The 25,551-nt window shown below is 46.2% G+C and overlaps 1 protein-coding gene across 6 annotated transcripts; it reads right to left on the bottom strand.

The window, feature by feature from the left end:
- Positions 1-8,024: 8,024 nt before the first annotated feature.
- On the bottom strand, positions 8,025-24,851 carry LOC106590561 (histone-lysine N-methyltransferase EZH2). Of its 6 annotated transcripts, none has more exons than XR_006762700.1 (21): positions 24,450-24,851; positions 22,427-22,538; positions 22,212-22,340; positions 21,942-22,061; positions 17,695-17,815; positions 17,446-17,625; positions 16,812-16,917; positions 16,569-16,738; positions 16,376-16,473; positions 16,066-16,273; positions 15,827-15,993; positions 15,047-15,144; positions 14,874-14,914; positions 14,584-14,709; positions 14,308-14,486; positions 14,111-14,206; positions 13,894-13,975; positions 13,735-13,815; positions 13,418-13,502; positions 9,372-10,622; positions 8,025-9,163 (listed from the first exon to the last, which is right to left on the bottom strand). XR_006762700.1 is itself a non-coding variant. In XM_014181671.2 (20 exons), exons 2-20 carry the CDS (start codon positions 22,529-22,531, stop codon positions 10,562-10,564), a joined length of 2,253 nt encoding a protein of 750 aa, XP_014037146.2. In that variant the 5' UTR covers positions 22,532-22,538; positions 24,450-24,851; the 3' UTR covers positions 8,025-10,561. The 6 variants fall into 6 exon arrangements, 4 of the variants coding, with proteins under 4 accessions (XP_014037146.2, XP_014037147.2, XP_014037148.2 ...); XR_006762701.1 differs by having other exon boundaries at positions 9,463-10,622; XM_014181671.2 differs by having other exon boundaries at positions 8,025-10,622.
- Between the last annotated feature and the right edge of the window lie 700 nt (positions 24,852-25,551).

Genomic DNA, 25,551 nt, shown 5'->3' with positions numbered 1-25,551 from the left:
CGGAAGGAGAGTTTTATGGCATTGAAGCTCGTCTGGAGGGTAGTTAACACAGTGTCCAAAGAAGGGCCAGAACTATACAGAATGGTTTCGCCTGCGTAGAGGTGGATCAGAGACTCACCAGCAGCAAGAGCAACATCATTGATGTATACAGAGAAAAGAGTCGGCCCAAGAATAGAACCCTGTGGCACCCCCATAGAGACTGCCAGAGGTCCGGACAACAGGCCCTGCAATTTGACACACTGATCTCTATCAGAGAAGTAGTTGGTGAACCAGGCGAGGCAATCATTTGAGAAACCAAGGCTATTGAGTCTGCCGATGAGGATGTGCTGATTGAGAGAGTCGAAAGCCTTGGCCAGTTCAATGAATACGGCTGCACAGTATTGTTTCTTATCGATGGCGGTTAAGATATCGTTTAGGACCTTGAGCGTGGCTGAGGTGCACCCATGACCAGCTCTGAAACCAGATTGCATAGCGGAGAAGGTGCGGTGGGATTCGAAATCATCGGTAATCTGTTTGTTGACTTGGCTTTCGAAGACTTTAGAAAGGCAGGGTAGGATAGATATAGGTCTGTAGCAGTTTGGGTCAAGAGTGTCCCCCCCTTTGAAGAGGGGGATGACCGCAGCTGCTTTCCAATCTTTGGGAATCTCAGACGACACGAAAGAGAGGTTGAACAGGCTAGTAATAGGGGTTGCAACAATTTCGGCAGATAATTTTAGAAAGAAAGGGTCCAGATTGTCTAGCTGATTTGTAGGGGTCCAGATTTTGCAACTCTTTCAGAACATCAGCTGACTGGATTTGGGAGAAGGAGAAATGGGGAAGGCTTGGGTGAGTTGCTGTGGGGAGTGCAGTGCTGTTGACCGGGGTAGGGGTAGCCAGGTGGAAAGCATGGCCAGCCGTAGAAAAATGCTTATTGAAATTCTCAATTATAGTGGATTTATCGGTGGTGACAGAGTTTCCTATCCTCAGTGCAGTGGGCAGCTGGGAGGAGGTGTTCTTATTCTCCATGGACTTTACAGTGTCCCAGAACTTTTTGAGTTTGTGTTGCAGGAAGTAAATTTCAGCTTAAAAAAATTTGCCTATGCTTTTCTAACTGCCTGTGTATATTGGTTTCTAACTTCCCTGAAAAGTTGCATATCACGGGGGCTGTTCGATGCTAATGCAGAACGCAACAGGATGTTGTGTTGGTTAAGGGCAGTCAGGTCTGGAGAGAACAAAGGGCTATATCAGTTCCTGGTTCTAAATTTCTTGAATGGGGCATGCATATTTAAGATGGTGAGCAAGGCATTTTTTTTAAATAACCAGGCATCCTCTACTGAAGGGATGAGGTCAATATCCTTCCAGGATACCCGGGCCAGGTCGATTAGAAAGGCCTGCTCGCTGAAGTGTTTCAGGGAGCGTTTGACAGTGATGAGTGGAGGTCGTTTGACCGCTGACCCATTACGGATGCAGGCAATGAGGCAGTGATCGCTGAGATCTTGGTTGAAAACAGCAGAGGTGTATTTAGAGGGCAAGTTGGTTAGGATGATATCTATGAGGGTGCCCGTGTTTACGGCTTTGGGGTGGTACCTGGTAGGTTCATTGATAATTTGTGTGAAATTGAGGGCATCAAGCTTACACTGAGGGAAAAATGTATTTGATCCCCTGCTGATTTTGTACGTTTGCCCACTGACAAAGAAATGATCAGTCTATAATTTTAATGGTAGGTTTATTTGAACAGTGAGAGACAGAATAACAAACAAAAAATCCAGAACAACGCATGTCAAAAGTGTTATAAATTGATTTGCATTTTAATGGGGGAAATAAGTATTTGACCCCCTCTCAATCAGAAAGATTTCTGGCTCCCAGGTGTCTTTTATACAGGTAATGAGTTGAGATTAGGAGCACACTCTTAAAGGGAGTGCTCCTAATCTCAGTTTGTTACCTGTATAAAAGACACCTGTCCACAGAAGCAATCAATCAGATTCCAAACTCTCCACCATGGCCAAGACCAAAGAGCTCTCCAAGGATGTCAGGGACAAGATTGTAGACCTACATAAGGCTGGAATGGGCTACAAGACCATCGCCAAGCAGCTTGGTGAGAAGCTGACAACAGTTGGTGCGATTATTTGCAAATGGAAAAAACACAAACGAACTGTCAATCTCCCTCGGCCTGGGGCTCCATGCAAGATCTCACCTCGTGGAGTTGCAATGATCATGAGAACGGTGAGGAATCAGCCCAGAACTACACGGGAGGATCTTGTCAATGATCTCAAGGCAGCTGGGACCATAGTCACCAAGAAAACAATTGGTAACACACTACGCCGTGAAGGACTGAAATCCTGCAGCACCCGCAAGGTCCCCTTGCTCAAGAAAGCACATATACATGCCCGCATGAAGTTTGCCAATGAACATCTGAATGATTCAGAGGACAACTGGGTGAAAGTGTTGTGGTCAGATGAGACTAAAACGGAGCTGCCTATGACCCCAAGAACGCCATCCCCACCGTCAAACATGGAGGTGGAAACATTAAGCTTTGGGGGTGTTTTTCTGCTAAGGGGACAGGACAACTTCACCACATCAAAGGGACGATGGACGGGCCATGTACCGTCAAATCTTGGGTGAGAGCCTCCTTCCCTCAGCCAGGGCATTGAAAATGGGTCGTGTATGGGTATTCCAGCATGACAATGACCCAAAACACACGGCCAAGACAACAAAGGAGTGGCTCAAGAAGAAGCACATTAGGGTCCTGGAGTGGCCTAGCCAGTCTCCAGACCTTAATCCCATAGAAAATCTGTGGAGGGAGCTGAAGGTTCGAGTTGCCAAACGTCAGCCTCGAAACCTTAATGACTTGGAGAAGATCTGCAAAGAGGAGTGGGACAACATCCCTCCTGAGATGTGTGCAAACCTGGTGGCCAACTACAAGAAACGTCTGACCTCTGTGATTGCCAACAAGTGTTTTGCTACCAAGTACTGTCATGTTTTGCAGAGGGGTCAAATACTTATTTCCCTCATTAAAATGCAAATCAATTTATAACATTTTTGATATGCGTTTTTCTGGATGTTTTTGTTGTTATTCTGTCTCTCACAGTTCAAATAAACCTACCATTAAAATTATAGACTGATCATTTCTTTGTCAGTGGGCAAATGTACAAAATCAGCAGGGGATCAAATACTTTTTTCCCTCACTGTAGATTGTAGGGTGGCTGGGATGTTGAGCATGTCCCAGTTTAGGTCACCTAGCAGCACAAGCTCTGAAGATAGATGGTGGGCAATCAGTTCACATATGGTGTCCAGAGCACAGCTGGGGGCAGAGGGTGGTCTATAGCAGGCGGCAACGGTGAGAGACTTGTTTTTAGAGAGGTGGATTTTTAAAAGTAGAAGTTCAAATTGTTTGGGTACAGACCTGGATAGTAGGACAGAACTCTACAGGCTATCAACCATATTACTTTGGATTGTGGGGCAGTTATATCACAAAGATGTCTGAACTACAGTTGTTGCATGTGGAAACTAAAAGAAGACAGTTAGGACAAATCGCTCTTCTGTCAGAAGATGGGAATAAAAACAGGGAGTAAAACCAGGAGCATGTGGATAACACTCTTAGGGAAGCAAAGCAACTCTGAATCAATCATGCTGTGGGTTTCAGATAAATAGATGCACGGTTCACATTTGTAAAATGTTCAGTGTGAATGAAGTTTGGTTTTAGTTGAATGATGATTTAATGATTAGAAAGTTGTAGGCTGTTATTTGGGGAGAGAAACAGGATGGTGCATTGAGTGATGACAGCTCTTTAAAATTATTTTTATGGTAGTTGAAGAACTATGTAGAATAGGTTTGTGGGTGTAGACCTGCTGATAGCTAGCTGTGGTTGTATCTAATTAATAAACTCTTTAGGCTAACAGTACATTTCCTGAAGAAAATGTGTGTTTGCTAGCTTGTTTTAAAGTATGTATAGTTTTGAAATATGTTATAGTGGTGGTAGTGTCTGCAGTAGTAATGGTGGTGACTGGTTACAGTTGAAAAAGTAGGTAGATGAAAAGGTGAATTGGTTGGTTGGTATGATAGCCTGAACGTGTGAAAGTTGGTTTGGTGTCTCTAGCTTGAATTGGTTGGTTGGTATGATAGCCTGAACGTGTGAAAGTTGGTTTGGTGTCTCTAGCTTGAATTGGTTGGTTGGTATGATAGCCTGAACGTGTGAAAGTTGGTTTGGTGTCTCTAGCTTGAACGGTTCAAGAGTTACAACTATTGTTGGTGGTTATTATATGCTAATTTATCCTAATTTAAGTTATAATTTATAGTGCAGACCAGAGCTAGACCAGAGCTAGTGCGAAGCAGTGCTAGATACCTGTGCCCAGGACCAGAGCAGACCAGAGCAGTAGTTGTGTTGCAGGTTCTTTGGGCCACTTATGGGTGTGGTCAGTAGTTGTGTTGTTGTGGTCAGTATTTGTGGTCAGTAGTTGTGTTGTTGTGGTCAGTAGTTGTGGTCAGTATTTGTGGTCAGTAGTTGTGTTGTTGTGGTCAGTAGTTGTGGTCAGCAGTTGTGTTGTTGTGGTCAGTAGTTGTGGTCAGTATTTGTGGTCAGTAGTTGTGTTGTTGTGGTCAGTAGTTGTGGTCAGCAGTTGTGTTGTTGTGGTCATTAGTTGTGTGATTCATTAGTTGTGGTCAGTAGTTGTGTGATTCATTAGTTGTGGTCAGTAGTTGTGTGATTCATTAGTTGTGGTCAGTAGTTGTGTGGTTATGGTCAGTAGTTGTGCTCAGGGGTTTTGGTCAGTGGTTTTGGTAAGTAGTTGTGTGGTTGTTGTTCAGTAGTTGTGGTCAGTAGGTATGGTCTGTAGTTGTGGTGTGTAGTTGTGGTCAGTAGTTGTGGTCAGTAGGTATGGTCTGTAGTTGTGTTCAGTAGGTATGATCTGTAGTTGTGGTCTGTAGTTGTGGTGTGTAGTTGTGGTCAGTAATTGTGGTCATCAGTTGGTGTCAGTAGTTGTGTGGTTGTGGTCAGTGTCTAAACTACAGTTGTTGCATGTGAATACTGAAAGAAGTGCAATGAGAAGTGATCGAGTGAAATACGAAGAGTGTGAATGTTGGCAGTTGTCCAATATAGTTGTTGCTAGGCAACAGTTGCCTTGGTAGGCCTGCTCCCTCCATGGCTAAAGGCAGAGTGAGAAACATGCTAACAATTGTTTGTGCTTTGAAAATAAAAAAATACTCTGAGGAACACTTTCCTAATATTGAATTGCACGCCCTTTTGCCCTCACAACAGCCTCAATTGGTCGAGGCATGGACTCTTCAAGGCGTCGAAAGCGTTCTACAGAGATACTGACCCATGTTGACTCCAATGCTTGATACACACGGGAAACTGTTGTGTGAAAAACCCAGCAGCGTTGCAATGTTTGACCCACTCCAACCGGTGTGCCTGGCACCTACCACCATACCCTGTTCAAAGGCACTTTAATATTTTGTCTTGCCCATTCACCCTCTGAATGGCACATAAACAATCCATGTCTTAAACCTGTCTCCTCCCCTTCATCTACACTGATTTAAAGTGGATTTAACAAGTGACATCAATAAGGGATCATAGCTTTCACCTGGATTCATCTGGTCAGTCTGTCATGGAAAGAGCAGGTGTTCCTAATGTTTTATACACTCAGTGTATATCTGTATTCCAGGTATACGCTGCAGGTGTCTAACTTCCAGATGACTATACTACCAGAGTACAACACAGAGGACACGTACACTGTATGACAGCTGACTGATAACACACAGATCAAAACTGTTAGTTCTCCCTAGTGGTGCAGCGGTCTATGGCACTGCATCGCAGCACTAGAGGATTGTCACTACAGACCCGGGTTTGATCCCAAGATGTGTCGCAGCCGGCTGGGCCCGGGAGACCCATGAGGCGGCGCACAATTGGCCCAACGTCGTCCGGGTTACGGGATGTCCTCGACCCATCGCGCTCTAGCGACTCCTTGTGGCAGGACAGGCACATGCACGCTGACACTGGTCGCCAGCTGTACGGTGTTTCCTCCAACACGTTGGTGCGTCTGGCTTCCGTGTTAAGCGAGCAGTGTGTCAAGAAACAGTGCGGCTTGGCAGGGTCGAGTTTTGGGGGACGCATGGCTCTCGACTTTCGCCTCTCCCGAATCCATACAGGAGTTGCAGCGGTAGGACAAGACTGTAACTACCAATTGGGGTAAAAAGTATTATAATAAACTGAGATCTACAGATAATTCTGTGGTGTAAATATATGACAAGTATTATAGTTTATTAAATCACCCCTGATATGATAGTTGTATAGTACTGACTGAACAGTCCCTGAGGTTGAATAGTTTTCCTGTTTAATTATAGGACATTCTAGTTTAGGTTTTGCAGATCTCGTTAAAATCCAAATTCAACAAAGGATCCTTTCGTCTGTGTTGTATTATGATGGCCAACTAGAAGGCTCTGGACTTTAATGGCAAACAGCACTCCTACTACTGGAGTTCAAACCAGAAACCCTGATCAGTCTTCCTGGGATACAAGAAGTCCTCCACTGTCTACCTTTATCTCCTCTCCCTCCATATTTCTTTCTTTCTCCCTCCATTTATCTGTCTCTCTGTGTGCCTGTCAACTGCTCTCTCTCTCTTTATCTCCTCTCTCTCCCCCTCCATCTATCTTTCTCTCGCTGTCTGTCAAAGCATGGATGTAAGATGTAATCCTATGTGTTGTTCTTATCTCCAGTAAGAAGCTGCGTGTGAACATTAACGTTCCTATGAAAACTGAACAGGAGCAGGAGACCACAAACTCCCCATAAAGATGTGTTGCATACTGAAAAAAATCACATTTCTTTGTGTACTGAATGTATCTGTACATTTTTTTATTTTTTTTTATTTAACTTGGCAAGCCAGTTAAGAACAAATTCTTATTTACAATGACGGCCTACTGGGGAACAGTGGGTTAACTGCCTTGTTCAGGGGCAGAACGACAGATTCTCGGGGATTCGATTTAGCAATAAAGATGAGGAAGGTTCTGAAACACCAGCAGCTACTGGCTGAAGTCCTCAACCTCTCACTTCAAACCCAGAGTCCCTGTCGTCAAGGTAACACACTTAAGCGATAATGTCGGATAAACTGGTGTTTGGAGGACATATTGTCACGGGTGTTGTTAGGCCCGAGAGGAAGTCCATGGCTGGCAAACCGTGCCAATATATCCACCAAACACCGGCTTGTTGAGTATTATTATTTTTATACAATGGGTAAAAAACATATTCGAATGATTGACATATTTTAATTTAAAACATTTTGATTAATTTATTCATAATATTTCATCCTTCCACAAGATATAGTCCCAACACAAATCTAGGGTTGCTACTCAAGCCGGCTGATTGTTCGTTCTATTGGTTCGGTTGCCAGAGACGCGACACCAGTCCATTAGTCTTTTTGTTCTGTATCTACGGAAGCGACCCAGTCGTATATATTCTTTTTGACGTTTAACATGACTGTAAGTTAGACGTAGTTGGCTAGCTAGCAAGCAAGGGAGAAGAACGTTTTCAGCCAGTATGGCAATGGAACACTTAGAACAAACACGTCCATAGATACAGAACAAAATGACTGAATGACTGGGTCATAGAACGAACGACCAATAGAACGAAAGACCAGCCAGCTTGGGTAGCAACCCTAGATTTGTGTCGGGACTATATCTTGTGGAAGGATGAAATAGTATGAACAAATTCATCAAAACAGCATGAATAAAAATGTCAATCATTATTTGAATAAGTTGTAATCGATTTAAAAGTGATAATGCCCAGCTGTCTGGCAACATGGAGAGACACTGGGAGGAGAGGAACGGAGAAGCCCCTGTAGTCTGAGACGGACCAACTGAACTGATGCCACTGCTGCATAGTTTGCTGCGTTTACATGATCAGAATTGGGCTGCCTTTTTTTTTATTCACTATTTGGTCTTTTGAACAAATCAGATCTGATTGGTCAAAAGACCAATAAATCTGAATTGGGCTGCCTGTATAAAACGCAGCCTGTGAGAACAAGACATTAGCGGCTCAAAGAACAATTGACACCTTTTATTTGCTCTTATTTTATTAAGCATAACTTTGAACAATACTCCCTGTAAACAATAAAAATCAGCATCTTGGTAGTCAGAAGAGTGGTCCCGGAGACAACTGGAGGAAACCAGGGCTACGTTCAGGAGGGAACATTAGAAATGTCTTGTGTAGAGTAGTTTCACTATTCTATATGACAGAGAAGCATGGCTCTTTAAATAGTAGGCCTGTATTTCTATCTGAATATTCTAGAATATTGAATCCCACTGGACGCCAGCCATGTATACTTCAGGGAGTATACATCTAACAGATCGGTAGGATACTAGCCAAGATGGTGGATAAATGTCTTACTCAGGCTGTTTACCATTGAAAAAAAAGGTCACAGTTGCAGTCTATTTAAGGGGTGTCTCCCCCATAGACACCAAAGGGATAGCGACTGGGTCTGGTCTACTTAGTTCATTGACTGTATATGAACCAGAAACAACGAGGGAGTGGGACGTCTCTCTTCCTCTTCCGTCTCTGACACTAATCTTTGGGAGCTGCTGTGTCTGCTGGTTTTCCAGTCAGACTGATTTAGACCAGGTTTGTGTCTGAGCAATTTGTGCATCATTGGATCAATGAATCTCCCAGAGTTCCCCAGCCCTGTCCTAACATGAGCAACATAAACTACTTAAAACAGTCTCCTGACTTCACCCATCCACTAAACACAACCGTCAGTCATCGATATCTGTTCGTAGGCCTTTACAGAGCCATCCCAGCTGCCGGTCAAGTTGACACAATAAGTTAGTTGTAAAAACAGGAGAAGTCCGTCTCACTAAACATGATTCAAGGCTGGCGTCAAATCTGCAGTATTCACTAGCACCAGGCGTCACTAGATTACAGTAGCAGGCAGGTCTTCCCCAGACTACAAACATGGAACCGTCATCATGCATCAGATTGAGGATACATCATCAATAACCAGCTCTAATCAAGTGACTATTCAGTGTTCCAACAAGATTCAAGACACAGCAGATACCTGGGGGCGTTTACAAAACCTCAATACGTGACAAAACATGACATTGTCCTAGCAGTAGTATCACCTAGAACAGAGACCCCAAAGCATCCCTCAGGTCATCATCTAGAACAGAGACCCCATCAAAGCATCCCTCAGGTCATCACCTAGAACAGAGACCCCAAAGCATCCCTCAGGTCACCATCTAGAACAGAGACCCCATCAAAGCATCCATCAGGTGGTCATCACCTAGAACATAAACCCCATTAAAGCATCCCTCAGGTGGTCATCACCTAGAACATAAACCCCATTAAAGCATCCCTCAGGTCATCATCACCTAGAACAGAGACCCCATCAAAGCATCCCTCAGGTCACCATCTAGAACAGAGACCCCATCAAAGCATCCCTCAGGTCATCACCATCTAGAACAGAGACCCCATTAAAGCATCCCTCAGGTCATCATCACCTAGAACAGAGACCCCATCAAAGCATCCCTCAGGTCATCATCACCTAGAACAGAGACCCCAAAGCATCCCTCAGGTCATCACCATCTAGAACACAGACCCCATCAAAGCATCCCTCAGGTCATCATCACCTAGAACACAGACCCCATTAAAGCATCCCTCAGGTGGTCATCATCAAAACATTGAAACAAGTGAAACAGACAGAAGATGAATTTTGGAATAAACCAGATGTAGTCACAGAAGAAAACACAGCTAGTTCTGCTCGTCATCACTCATCCTTTCACTGTCACCAAGCTCAGACGGCGCCAACAGAGATGGTCACCTCGAGTCCTTAGGAAATTATGCAGTATTTTGATTTCTCATCCAAATATTTATTTGTACATATTCTTATTCCATCCCTTTAGATGTGAGTATAAGGTAGTTGTTGTGGAATTGTTAGATTACTTGTTAGATATTACTGCAGTCAGAACTAGAAGCACAAGCATTTCGCTACACTCGCATTAACATCTGCTAACCATGTGTATGTGACCAATAAAATGTGATTTCACCTCCGATATCAGGCTATAGTCTCAAAACAGTGTTCTGGCACTCCAGTGTGTGTCTGTGGGGTCTGAGACCAAGGTTTGGCTGGGGAGTGGGGAAATCACCAGTTACGGAAATATTTTTAATCCACATTTAGTCTAGCTGGTGGTGAGGGGCTAATGCCAGGCCCTAACGAAAAAAAAGGGTTTTGGTCCCAGTAAAAGATTTACAACCAGTTGTGATTTCAGAGTCAATAATGTGTGCATTCATCTGGATTGGTTCCCTTTAGCTCTGTGATACTTTTTATACTTGCGGTCAGTCAGTGGATTTATTAACACCTGTGAATGTTTGTTAGCCGTAAACAGGAAGGACTTTCTAGTGACCAGTTACCAAGAGGCTCACAAATCCCAGAGAACTGGAAGATTTGTTTGTAGAAAAATTATTCAAAGTGAGATAAAGAGACTTTCCAGAATTCTTGAAGCATCCCAGGATGCCGACAAAGAGTCGTTTGGGGTTCCTGAAGAGAGTGTGTGTGTGTGTAAGGCCTTTGTGTTGATCCAGAGGAGGTAGAAGAGGGGATCATGGTATCTCTGACTCCCGCTCGATGCCGACGTACTTCAGAGCATCAGCCTGACTGTACCTGAGAGAGAAACATGACCAGTTAGCTAGAGATGTCAAACCAACCACAAAGTGTGAGTGTATGTGTACGTATAAAAGCTGGTTTACAGTTACTCTAACGTCATGTCAGTAGACAATTAGAATGCGACAAGTGTTGATGGTGAAAACACTTAATTTATAATCCGGAGGAATGTCTGAAGACTGTCAGTTTCCTTGTCTCACGGGCATGAAAAAAGTGAACGTCTCTGCGACTGTCACAACATTCATTGTCGTGGTTACTGGGCTGCTATAGCAACAAGACCAAACCCATCTGTGCAGAGACTGTGCTGGAGGTCTAAAATAGTCCAGTAGCATTACCTGCTTTTACTTTAGTCACTCACAACCGTAAGCTGTTTCCTGTAAGCTCGCCATTACCTTGTAAATAATGTTGAGGGTTTATGTTCCGCAATGAATAAAAAGTGGCTGCAGTTAAGACCCTGTCAGCTATACTCTGGTCATTAACGAGCTAACAACGAACCAAAACATTGTTTAAAAAGTTGCTTTTAGTTGCCTGGCTTGCTAAATTGACATTCAGGTCATTTAAACTGATGGGATTATTGGAGTTCAAAAGGCCTTCAAACTCAACTCTGGACCACTAATAAAAGGACTGATTTCCACCTAGGAAGACCAGGTGTGTGCAGTTATTTATCAGGTAGAACAGAAACCCAGCAGGTTCCGGACCTTGTAGGGTCAGAGATAAATACCCCTGAAATAGAGACAGTATGCTATTTGGAACACCAGGCCGCTGAAGTCATGCAGAGACTGTCGTTTTGCGTTTATCCTTCTTCATAACGATGACACATTTGATGTCGGACGACAAAACGTTCATGATGTCGCTGCGACAGAGGTCTACAGTCATGTCCATAGACCCGAATGCACTGTAGGTTTCGAGTTGAAAGTATTCAGACCCCTTGACTTTTTCCACATTACAGCCTCATTCTAAAATGTATTAAAAATTACTTTTTTTCCCTCATCAATCCACACACATAATGCCATAGCAATATGCCACAACAAAAACAGGTCTAGAAATGTCTGCAAATGTAAAAAAATAAAGTATTCAGACCCTTTGCTCTGAGACACAAAATTGAGCTCAGGTGCATCCTGTTTCCATTTATCATCCTGTTGTTTCTCTTGATTGGAGTCCACCTGTGGTAAATTCAATTGATTAGACATGATTTGGAAAGGCAAACACATCTTTCTATATAAAGGTCCCACAGTTGACAGTGCATGTCAGAGCAAAAACCAAGCCATGGGGTCGAAGGAATTGTCCGTAGAGCTCCGAGACAGGACTGTGTTGAGGCACAGATCTGGGGAAGGGTACCAAAAAAATGTCTGCAGCATTGAAGATCCAAAAACACAGTGGCCTCCATCATTCTTAAATGAAAAAAGTTTGGAACTACCAAGACTCTTCCTAGAGCTGGCCTCCCTGCCAAACTGAGCAAATTAGGGAAGAAGGGCCTTGGTCAGGGAGGTGACCAAGAACCCGATGGTCACTTTGACAGAGTTCCTCTGCGGAGATGGTTTCCTTTCTGGAAGGTTCTCCCATCTCTGCAGCACTCCACCAAACAGGCATTTATGGTAGTGGCCAGAGGGAAGCCACTCCTCTGCAAAAGTCACATGACAGCTCACTTGGAGTTTGCCAAAAAGCACTTAAAGACTCAGCCCATGAGAAACAAGATTATCTGGTCTGATGAAAACAAGATTGAACACTTTGGCTAAATGTCAAGCATCGCGTCTGGAGGAAACCTGGCACCATCTCTACGGTGAAGCATGGTGGTGGCAGCATCATGCTGTGGGGATATTTTTCAGAGGCAGGGACTGGGAGACTAGTCAGGATCGAGGGAAAGATGAACGGAGCAAATTACAGAGAGATCCTTGATGAAGTCCTGAGTGCTCTGGAGCAGGTTCTCAGACTGGGGCAAAGGTTCAACTTCGAACAGGACAACGACCCTAAGCACACAGCCAAGACAACGCAGGAGTAGCTTCGGGACAAGTCTCTGAATGTCCTTGAGTGGCCCAGCCAGAGCCTGGATGTGAACCCAATCTAACATCTCTGGAGAGACCTGAAAATAGCTCTTCAGCGACGCTCCCCATCCAACCTGACAGAGCTTGAGAGGATCTGCAGAGAAGAATGGGAGAAACTCCCCAAATACAGGTGTGCCAAGCTTGTAGCATCATACCCAAGAAAACTCGAGGCTGCAATCGCTGCCTATGGTGCTTCAATAAAGTACTGAGTGAAAGGTCTGAATACATATGTTAATTAGATAGATTTGCAAACATTTCTAAATATCTGTTTTTGATTTGTCATTATTTAGTATTGTGTGTAGATTGAGGGGGAAAAAACATTTAATCAATTTTAAAATAAGGCTGTAACGTAACAAAATGTGGAAAAAGTCAAGAGGTCTGAATGAGGCCCTGTACCTGAAGAGTTTGTCATTGAGACCAAACGGGGAGGGAAATCGACACCCTCAGAGTATTCACATGGACACGTGCTGATTAATACGATCCTAGTTGACCCGGCCGCCAGGCTGCAGACCGGCTGGTCAGTAACCCCGTTGACCCGGCTGGTCAGTAACCCCGTTGACCCGGCCGCCAGGCCGCAGACCGGCTGGTCAGTAACCCCGTTGACCCGGCCGCAGACCGGCTGGTCAGTAACCCCGTTGACCCGGCCGCAGACCGGCTGGTCAGTAACCCCGTTGACCCGGCCGCAGACCGGCTGGTCAGTAACCCCGTTGACCCGGCCGCAGACCGGCTGGTCAGTAACCCTGATATACTGACCTGTAGTCAAAGAAGAGCTCCTCTCCAGTCTGGATGGTTCTCTTAGCGAAGATCCCTATCCTGTGGTCCCCATTCACCATCATCACTGCAGAGAGAGGAGACCGTCAGTACAACAGAGGTCTTCTCAGTCAAACGCTGCATCAGAGTTACGTCTGTTGGTCCCATCTGCCAGTGTATTAAGTTAGACACCAGACTGGCTGGATCAGCTGATATACATCTGCTGGTTTAAAACACTGCTCTACGATACTTTCATCTTGACCCCTGGGGAAACATTCACACAAAATCAACTAATGAAAGTGTTTTAAGGGCTGTCTGACCTTTTGCATAGCAGTTGGGCTGGACGGAATGGTTGGCAAAACGAATCTTGTTTCCCTTCCTAGTAGCATCCACTACAAAGTCTGGGGAAGGGAGGGGGTTAGCTTGCCCTCCCACTTACACAAAAACATTATTTCAATCCTTTTGTGTATGTGTGTTACCATTGTTGAGGTTGAACAGGAAGCTACACATGTATTTGTCATAGACCTTCCCTCTGCGATCAGCCTCATCTTGGGAGATTATCTACAAGGAGGAGAGAGAACACACACACACACACACACACACAGGATCAACAAACAGAACACAATTATTTTCCACAGGTTTGTACATCACACACAAGCAGGCAAAACCCATCACCCAGACAGAGTTGAGTCTCACCTCCCCACAGTACTCAGAGATGAACTCATTCTTCTGAACTGGCTCTTTGATGAAGATGCCCCAGCCTGCGACATCAGACGGCGCTAGGAGTAGGTGCTGAGAGGTGGGGGCAAAATAGTGAGCAACAGATACCAAATTAACAAAGGAAAAATCCTGTACAGCTGGACAATGCGATCCATACTGTGAGTGTGTTTTACCTTCTTGGCCCCCCTCTGTATGGAGCAGTTTTTACAGGAAACGTTCTTGCTGTCCCAGTGTTCAGCAGCTCCGCAGGTCAGACAGAGGTCAGGGTCACACTCCCTGACCGCCAGGTAACACGGACACTGCTTGGTGTTGCACTGGGCCTTACACCTGCATCCTGGGAAACGGTTCTGACCTGCACACACACAGAGGGTTAGAGTGAGTGTGTCACAGACACTGGTCATCTGCAATGTAATATTGTATGTTAATAAAGTATTTAAAAATGTCCTCACACTCCGAGCTGCACTGGCAGAATTTCTCACAGAAGTTCTGAGCGGTGACGCAGGGGCAGGAGGAGTCACAGGGCTGGTGGGGGTGGTCACATGGCTGGTAGTTATACACGTGGTTGGACGAGCCATCTATAGGGGGAGGGGTCAAGCACAGGTCAGCAACTTGCAACAAAAAAGAAATGAGTCATAAACTCGTCACATTGACCACAACACATTGAAAGATTGTGTGGAGCCACAAGCTAACAGAGTATTCTGAAGGTTCTAATGGTACGGGAGATGGAGACAATCGTCACCTTTCTTCAGCTGGATCTTCCTGCAGTAAGTGGCCCATAACCTGAAAACACCACCAGTAAATTAGTATGTATTTTCCATGAAAGTTGACAACCAGATCCTTGGACTGTACCCTTCTCAGTCGCCCCGTTAGCGAACCCTCAAGCAGTCAGTCTATATTTTGGGCGAGGCTTACCTGTGGTGTTTCCGCTTCTTCTTGCGAGGGGGCGTGTCTTCGTCCTCAGCCGGAGCGCGAGCGATGATACTAGACTCCTTTACTCTGAAGTCGTAGACCTAGAGACAAACATTACTAGACAATATACAACCTGCCAAGTTAGCCCACAATGTTATTTATTTTATGTCACCTTTATTTAACCAGGTAGGCAAGTTGAGAACAAGTTCTCATTTACAACTGCGACCTGGCCAAGATAAAGCAAAGCGGTTCGACACAAACAACAACACAGAGTTACACGTGGAGTAAAACAAACCTAGAGTCAATAATATAGTAGAAAAATAAGTCTATATACAAAGTGAGCAAATGAGGTGAGATAAGGGAGGTAAAGGCAAATAGGCCATGGTGGCAAAGTAAATACAATATAGCAAGTAAAACACTGGAATGGTAGATTCGTAGTAGAAGAAAGTGCAAAGTAGAAATAGAAATAATGGGGTGCAAAGGAGCAAAATAAATAAATAAATAAATACAGTAGGGGAAGTGGTAGTAGTTTGGGCTAAATTATAGATGGGCTATGTACAGGTGCAGTGACTGTGAGCTGCTCTGACAGCTGATGCTTAAAGCTAGTGAGGGAGATAAGTGTTTCCAGTTTCAGAGATTTTTGCAGTTCGTTCCAGTCATTGGCAGCAGAGAACTGGAAGGAGAGACGGTTATGAGTCCAAAGGGGGGAAAAAAAATGGAAGAAATGTGAAAGGCAGAGAAAATGACTTTCAGCATAGGTGCTGTGGTGATAGATACACACACCTGTCTGCAGGTCTTGGATCCTATGAGTCGGGCTATAGGGCAGTAGTTATCATAGTAGGTTCCGATGAGAACCCTAAAGAGTGAAGCCTCGGCAGCGCTCCAATCAACAACCTGAGGATCACACGTCACCTTCAACTTCACTGGAGTCTGGCACCGTGAGTTACCCTCTAGAATACACAAGGTAATGGTTAGTGTGTGTGTGTTGGTGTGTGTGTGTGTGTGTGTGTGGTGGTGCGTACCTGAGCTGCTAGTGGTGTCCTTATCATCATCGTCGTCGTCTTTCCCCTCCTGCTCGCTGTCAGTGTCTTTGGTATCCGTGGAGACTGTTGGTGTGCTGGGCCGGCTGTTGCCGCTGGGTCGTCCCCGGCGACGGATCACGGGGCGTTTGGAAGGAGTCTTGGACCTCTCGGTTGCCATGCCGTCAGGGTACTCCCTCACCAAACCATCCTAGACAACCACCACAGAACAACAATCAGAACTGGAGGTGTCTCTCTCTTGTGTGTGTGTGTGTGTGTGTGTGTGTGTGTGTGTGTGTGTGTGTGTACTTGCCTGCACCAGGTACATATAGCACTCGTCACCACAGGGTTTACTGTCCACCAGATTCTCCATGTTTTTACGCTTATAGGTGTTAGGAGTCGCATGGAAGGCTGAAGAGAGAGACAGAGGAGAGAGATTAGTGGTCACAGTGAAGTCAGAGAGGTGCAGAACAGTCTAAATGGAGAGAGAGAGAGTGTGTCCGTACACTCACGGTGCAGGAAGCAGTCGTATTTGAAGCAGCGTCGGCAGAACAGTGTGTGGAAGGAGTGTAGACTCTGTTCTCTCTGAACGGAGCGAGCGTTAGGACCGTCCATGTTAGGAGTACACTCTGGAGGCAATGCACCCGGCAACTGGGGCTCTGTCAGCTCCTTGTATCTGATAACACACACCTCATTATAGTACAGACAAAACAGAAATATGCACTACTGACACACACAGGAGTACTTACTTCTCTTTGAGTACCTCTGTGGAGCCCTTATCAGGGAACATGGAGGAAATGGCCTCAAAGATCTTATCAGACGGAAACTTCTTGGAACTGTCACTGCTGCCTTGGCCTGCAAGCAGAGAACACATAGGGGTTTCACACACACACACACACACACACAACTTCTTAAAAAACAGTCACTGCTGCCTTGGCCTGCAAGCAGAGAACACATAGGGGTTTCACACACACACACACACACACAACTTCTTAAAAAACAGTCACTGCTGCCTTGGCCTGCAAGCAGAGAACACATACCACACCCACAATTTAAAACAGTCACTGCTGCCTTGGCCTGCAAGCAGAGAACACATAGGGGTTTCACACACACACACACACACACACAACTTCTTAAAAAACAGTCACTGCTGCCTTGGCCTGCAAGCAGAGAACACATAGGGGTTTCACACACACACACACACACACACAACTTCTTAAAAAACAGTCACTGCGGCAGCCCACACAGGACACAGGAGGGTAAGGAGAGATCAAGACCTGAGAGGACCTAGGGAAGGGAACTAGGTGAGATAAAGGGGAGAGGGAATAGTTTTGGGATAAGGCTAATTTATATTCTTGGTTGGATAATAGCAGTCTGCCTTACTGTCAGTGTTGATCAGGGATTCCTGGTGGGAATCCTCAACCATGTGGTCCTTCCCCTCACACAGCTCCATCTTCAACTCCTGCTCTTCTTCATCAAAATCTAAATCCTCCTCGTTGTCACTGTACTGGGTCAGGGCCCCCACCAGCTCCACAAAGATCTCATCGTTAATGAAGCCACACTCTGGAATCACACACACCAGTGATTAAACATGCCATCAAATCAAAAGGTGATCATATAAAACAGTCTTACCCCTGTCTCCGTGAACTTTGCCGTCGTAGTTCTTGATGAGTTCCTCTATGAAGGTTCCGTCTTGGTCCAGAACCTCGTCTCCCATGTAGGGGATGTTGTGGAGAACCGTCTCATCTTCTACCTACAAGGCAGGCCAGGTGTGTCAATAGGCTAGGTTGTTCAGTAGGCGAGGTGACACCTGGTCTACTGACACACACACACCTGGCCTACTGACACACACACACACGCCTGGCCTACTGACACACACACACACACACACACACACACACGCCTGGCCTACTGACACACACACACACACACGCCTGGCCTACTGACACACACACACACGCCTGGCCTACTGACACACACACACACACACACACACACACACACACACACACACACACACACACACACACACACACACACACACACACAGGCCACTGACACACACACACACACACACACACACGCCTGTCCTACTGACACACACACACGCCTGGCCTACTGACACACACACACACACCTGGCCTACTGACATTCTTCTGACACCTAGCCTACTGACAAACACCTGGCCCACTGACACAAACCTGGCATACTGACATTCTTCAGCCACCTGGCCTACTGACAGACACCTGGCCTACTGACAGTCTTCAGACACCTGGCCTACTGACAGTCTTCAGACACCTGGCCTACTGACAGTCTTCAGACACCTGGCCTACTGACAGTCTTCAGACACCTGGCCTACTGACAGTCTTCAGACACCTGGCCTACTGACAGTCTTCAGACACCTGGCCTACTGACAGTCTTCAGACACCTGGCCTACTGACAGTCTTCAGACACCTGGCCTACTGACAGTCTTCAGACACCTGGCCTACTGACAGTCTTCAGACACCTGGCCTACTGACAGTCTTCAGACACCTGGCCTACTGACAGTCTTCTGACACCTGGCCTACTGACAGTCTTCAGACACCTGGCCTACTGACAGTCTTCAGACACCTAGCCTACTGACAGTCTTCAGACACCTAGCCTACTGACAGTCTTCAGACACCTAGCCTACTGACAGTCTTCAGACACCTAGCCTACTGACATTCTGACACCTAGCCTACTGACATTCTGACACCTAGCCTACTGACATTCTGACACCTAGCCTACTGACATTCTGACACCTAGCCTACTGACATTCTGACACCTAGCCTACTGACCTTCTGACACCTGGCCTACTGACATTCTGACACCTGGCCTACTGACATTCTGACACCTAGCCTACTGACATTCTGACACCTAGCCTACTGACATTCTGACACCTAGCCTACTGACCTTCTGACACCTAGCCTACTGACATTCTGACACCTAGCCTACTGACCTTCTGACACCTAGCCTACTGACCTTCTGACACCTAGCCTACTGACCTTCTGACACCTAGCCCACTGACCTTCTGACACCTAGCCCACTGACCTTCTGACACCTAGCCCACTGACCTTCTGACACCTAGCCCACTGACCTTCTGACACCTAGCCCACTGACATTCAGACACCTAGCCCACTGACATTCTGACACCTAGCCTACTGACATTCAGACACCTAGCCTACTGACATTCAGACACCTGGCCTACTGACATTCAGACACCTAGCCTACTGACATTCAGACACCTAGCCTACTGACCTTCTGACACCTAGCCTACTGACCTTCAGACACCTAGCCTACTGACATTCAGACACCTGGCCTACTGACATTCTGACACCTAGCCTACTGACATTCTGACACCTAGCCTACTGACATTCTGACACCTAGCCTACTGACATTCTGACACCTAGCCCACTGACATTCTGACACCTAGCCCACTGACATTCTGACACCTAGCCCACTGACATTCTGACACCTAGCCCACTGACATTCTGACACCTAGCCCACTGACATTCTGACACCTAGCCCACTGACAGACACCTAGCCCACTGACATTCTGACACCTAGCCCACTGACAGACACCTAGCCCACTGACAGACACCTAGCCCACTGACAGACACCTAGCCCACTGACAGACACCTAGCCCACTGACAGACACCTAGCCCACTGACAGACACCTAGCCCACTGACAGACACCTAGCCCACTGACAGACACCTAGCCCACTGACAGACACCTAGCCCACTGACAGACACCTAGCCCACTGACAGACACCTAGCCCACTGACAGACACCTAGCCCACTGACAGACACCTAGCCCACTGACAGACACCTAGCCCACTGACAGACACCTAGCCCACTGACAGACACCTAGCCCACTGACAGACACCTAGCCCACTGACAGACACCTAGCCCACTGACAGACACCTAGCCCACTGACAGACACCTAGCCCACTGACAGACACCTAGCCCACTGACAGACACCTAGCCCACTGACAGACACCTAGCCCACTGACAGACACCTAGCCCACTGACAGACACCTAGCCCACTGACAGACACCTAGCCCACTGACAGACACCTAGCCCACTGACAGACACCTAGCCCACTGACAGACACCTAGCCCACTGACAGACACCTAGCCCACTGACAGACACCTAGCCCACTGACAGACACCTAGCCCACTGACAGACACCTAGCCCACTGACAGACACCTAGCCCACTGACAGACACCTAGCCCACTGACAGACACCTAGCCCACTGACAGACACCTAGCCCACTGACAGACACCTAGCCCACTGACAGACACCTAGCCCACTGACAGACACCTAGCCCACTGACAGACACCTAGCCCACTGACAGACACCTAGCCCACTGACAGACACCTAGCCCACTGACAGACACCTAGCCCACTGACAGACACCTAGCCCACTGACAGACACCTAGCCCACTGACAGACACCTAGCTCACTGACAGACACCTAGCCCACTGACAGACACCTAGCCCACTGACAGACACCTAGCCCACTGACATTCTGACACCTAGCCTACTGACATTCTGACACCTAGCCTACTGACAAACTCCTGGCCTACTGACATTCTGACACCTAGCCTACTGACATTCTGACACCTAGCCTACTGACATTCTTCTGACACCTAGCCTACTGACATTCTTCTGACACCTGGCCCACTGACATTCTTCTGACACCTGGCCCACTGACATTCTTCTTACACCTGGCCCACTGACATTCTTCTGACACCTGGCCCACTGACATTCTTCTGACACCTGGCCCACTGACATTCTTCTGACACCTGGCCCACTGACATTCTTCTGACACCTGGCCCACTGACATTCTTCTGACACCTGGCCCACTGACATTCTTCTGACACCTGGCCCACTGACATTCTTCTGACACCTGGCCCACTGACATTCGACAGATACCTGGCCTACTGACAGATACCTGGCCTACTGACAGATACCTGGCCTACTGACAGATACCTGGCCTACTGACAGATACCTGGCCTACTGACAGATACCTGGCCTACTGACAGATACCTGGCCTGCCTTGTAGGTAGAAGTAGTGAGTCAGTAGGCCAGGCATGTCCGAAGAACTCCATTAAAGTTTAAGAAATGACTATCAGCAAGTCGGGACTAGACTACTACATCAGATTGTATAACTACAGTTCCTGTACACCTGTCAGAACAAGCTTAGTATCGCACAGTGTTTTTATGTTAACCATGAAGTTCTGCTGTAGCAGTGTGTGTGTGTTAACCATGAAGTTCTGCTGTAGCAGTGTGTGTGTGTTAACCATGAAGTTCTGCTGTAGCAGTGTGTGTGTGTTAACCATGAAGTTCTGCTGTAGCAGTGTGTGTGTGTTAACCATGAAGTTCTGCTGTAGCAGTGTGTGTGTGTTAACCATGAAGTTCTGCTGTAGCAGTGTGTGTGTGTTAACCATGAAGTTCTGCTGTAGCAGTGTGTGTGTGTTAACCATGAAGTTCTGCTGTAGCAGTGTGTGTGTGTTAACCATGAAGTTCTGCTGTAGCAGTGTGTGTGTGTTACCCATGAAGTTCTGCTGTAGCAGTGTGTGTGTGTTAACCATGAAGTTCTGCTGTAGCAGTGTGTGTGTGTTAACCATGAAGTTCTGCTGTAGCAGTGTGTGTGTGTTAACCATGAAGTTCTGCTGTAGCAGTGTGTGTGTGTTAACCATGAAGTTCTGCTGTAGCAGTGTGTGTGTGTTACCCATGAAGTTCTGCTGTAGCAGTGTGTGTGTGTTACCCATGAAGTTCTGCTGTAGCAGTGTGTGTGTGTTAACCATGAAGTTCTGCTGTAGCAGTGTGTGTGTGTGTGTGTGTGTGTGTGTTTTACCATGAAGTTCTGCTGTAGCGGGGACCAGGAGTACATGACAGGGACAGAGGCTACAGCGTTGAGCGTCTTCAGAGGGATCACCTGTTTGGAGAACTCAGAGAAACCACTGTCCACCGTACACTGTAGGAGACAATATACACATTAGAGAACTCAGACAAGTCACACTGGTGCAGAAGTGTAAAAGGTGAAACATGGTGAAAAACAAACAGATGTTTAAAACATGGATTTAGGATATCTTTGGCTGGGTGCGTGTGTGACGTGAACGCTGACCTCTCTGGTCCCTCGTAACGAGCTAACAGATGTCATGATGTGAAGGGGCTGGATCCTCCTGGACTTCCAATCAGCATTCAGGATGTCTGTCCGTTCCAAGATCCTCTGACGGTTAGAGTTAAACATACTCTAGGTAGGAGAAAACGCACTGTCAGAAACCTTTCTCTCTCTCTGTGTGTGTGTGTGTGTGTGCGTGCGTGCGTGCGTATGTGTACCTTGACCTCGTCGGCCCGTCTGAAGCGTAGCCTCATGTACTCACACTTCACCCTCCTCCTCCAACCCACTGGTCCCTTCACAGAGCGCTTCCCTGTCAGCACCATGGTCAACCTGGAACACAGGCTTTTATCATGCACAGTACAGGAGAAAAGGCAAAGACCTATGCATCCGCGCTAAGGGCTGAGATTTGACATTTTACAAAAACACAACGGAACTTTGGACACCATTGCTCGTCATTGTACATGTTGATAAGGGGCAGAGTCTCTTTCCAGAGTCAAGAACGGTCATTCTAGTTTCCGTTCCCATCTCTCTACACACGTTCTACAGATGCACTGAGAAATACAACGCCAGGCCAGTTCAAAGACGGGGAAACACCCCAAACTAACTTCTTGTTTCATGTCTCTAATTCACATTCAAAAGCTTTATTGTCCATTTACTTGGGGTAAAACAGAAATCACAAAATCAGTCAGCTTCCATCACAGGCTCAGTCCCAAACACAGTACTGCAGCCTCCATAATAACATCTGCTTTAGTAGAGAAATCCTGGAGAAATGGATGTTGGAGATGGCCCAAGTTCACAAGCTGCAGAAATCATGTGTCTGCTTCAAGACTGCTGTCTGATTGGTCAAAACCACATACTGATGACACACTACTAGAAAGAATACTGGCTCTAGCTCTGGGTAGAGGAACTAGAGTCTCCTTTTGTTCATCTGCCCTGACATTGTCATATCTGACCAGCCTGGGTGGGCCTGGTCTAATCCAATCAGATCTCCTTCCTTGAGGTCACATACACTCTACGGGCTGCCATGGAAACCTGTCATCACACACCACCAGGCACCACACTGGATACTGATGTCTAGGGTTTCTCTAAGCAGAGAATGACTCTCAGTAGGTTTACACAATATAACTTTACTTTGGCCATAGTTACAGGGAACAAACAACGTATTCTGCTGTCATTTCTCAACCCAGACAGCACACCTCATACAGACATGAAGTTGAGAGGAACACAGGGTCAAGTTGCAGTGCAGCACCCCTGGATCGAGAGCAACGGTTGGGGATTGTTGTGAGGAGGAAGTGAACCCAGCAGACCAACAGTTGCCAGATAATTTCCCCCAACACCCGGTCCGGATTCGAACAGGCGACCTTTAGGCTATAGGTCAAACTTTTTAAGCCGCTGGGCTACAAGGCTACTCGAATCTTTGTGTTTAACAGTTCGATACAAACACGTTCAGATGTTCGATGAGGTTCTCAATATTAAGACGAAGACCGGAGGGTACAATTAACAATCGTATAAGGTAATGCTGTACTACACTAGTGGAAGACCACTAAATCCCCTACTAGTAACATGCTGCGTAAATTCTAATCTACTACGAAAAAGTAACTTCCGGTCATAGTTGTATAACACCTAGTCAAAACCCTCTCAACTGTCTCTAGTGACACACATTGGATTTATTTTGTTCATCAAACCGCTTTGCTGTCATCGCCAAATCAATCGCTGTCATGTCAAATTTGACAGAATTGTAGTTAAGTGGTTTTCAACGTAGCTAGTATCAAGCAAACTTGCCAATTCATATGAAGCTAGCTAAGTGTATTTCAACCCATCCTACCAGATCATTCTGATTCTTGTGAATGTATGCCTTGACATGACGGACACTGAGTAACGTTAAGGCTTGAATGACACCGCTACAAAGTTCAATAAAGTTAAAACGTTGCCAGGCATGAGTCAATGCGGAAACATTGAAGGAAAACCCGTCCACAGCAGATAAAAACACCCGAGTTAATTGGCACAACTATCATATTTCCACATTGGCTGGCTAACTGTTTTGCTTTATGTCTGATAACTGCCAGATCAGGCAAGTCCAGAGCGGGGTCAACGAACAGTAGTATCCTTCCCTACCTAGCTGGTTGGCCAGCAAGCTAACTAGCGACCAAGACAGAGGAAGCTAACGTTGTGACTTGCTATTAGTATTATTTGTTTTTCACTGAGGAAAGAACAATTGTATATTTTGACAGCGGATCCTACCTGCAGAGAGGGGTCGGTCCTCATTCAATGTAGTGACTCGGGATCGACTGGACACACACCGACAAATGTTTCGTTAATCGGAATTACAACTGTTTTGTTGGCTAGCTCGTTAGCAGAGGGAGAAGCCGTGGTGGTGATAAATTGAAATCGCGCATCCGCTGAGTGGACTACCAGCTCTAACTAGCGAACGAACAACACCGGCTCGCTACACAAAACCGGGCGCTTCTCTTTGGTCTGCACTTCCCAATGGAAATAACACGGATTGTTTGAGGCTGTTAACGGATTTATTGTAAATATACTAATTTTATTGAACAGTTTTTCTCAATTGCAATGTTTTCCGCCTAAGGACCTGACTGACTATTCAAACATCTCTCCGTCTATCGCTCAACATCCGCCGCCCACTCCAACCACAGTGGCGTCAACGCGCGCCAAACATATGGGCCAATCACCGCAGCCGATATTCAAGCTTCTCACTGCGATGCATCACGATAGGTCTGATTGAATCGGGGAGCTGGCCAATAATAGGCAGCGCTACGTCGGGGGCCCGGATTGGGGGACATGTGGACAAGTTCCTTTTGTTCTCTCGGTTTTCTTTTATAGCATTATCTTTTCAATGACACAAATGTGTATATGCGAGGTGTTTACAGTCTCCCCTGGTACCACATTAACGTGCAACTATTTACAGTTACGACTCCCCATTAGATTATGGTAATAATACCAGATTTAATAATCAATGAGACAATTAGCCATGTACAATTTCAGTAGATATGAGTAGCCTAAATATTGGTAGCTAAACCCGTTATACACAAATCAACGCAATTTACTAAACGGTGGATGTGTTTTATATTGTAGACAACCGTTTATATAGTAAATATCCGCTGTATTTCTATTATGGCCAAGGCCTGTAAACCTTGCAATGGTAGAGTGTAGTCGCAACAGTCTAAATTCACTTCCTCTCCTCATCCCCTGTCCTCTATCTGCACTGACGGCTGAGCTAGACTGGTAAAAACATCCTCCTGTCCATAATTTCCCGCTAGACTGGGAAGTAGGAGAGCAGCCCACTAAGGAGGAGCCTCTGCCGAGTCTGGAACAGGCGGATGTT

Source organism: Salmo salar, chromosome ssa29, assembly GCF_905237065.1.
Source record: "Salmo salar chromosome ssa29, Ssal_v3.1, whole genome shotgun sequence".
Taxonomy (NCBI): Eukaryota; Metazoa; Chordata; class Actinopteri; order Salmoniformes; family Salmonidae; genus Salmo; species Salmo salar.
Note: the sequence above shows the minus strand (reverse complement) of the source record. Positions and strands in the feature narration are given on the sequence as shown.

Coding starts and splice junctions, on each gene's coding strand:
- LOC106590561 (XM_014181671.2), bottom strand. CDS start 22,531: ATGGTGCTGACAGGGAAGCGCTCTGTGAAGGGACCAGTGGGTTGGAGG. Junction 16,474..16,568: donor CTGCTTCCTGCACCGTGAGT/GTACGGACACAC, acceptor CTCTCTCTTCAG/CCTTCCATGCGACTCCTAAC. Junction 16,274..16,375: donor GCTATATGTACCTGGTGCAG/GCAAGTACACAC, acceptor GTGGTTGTCTAG/GATGGTTTGGTGAGGGAGTA.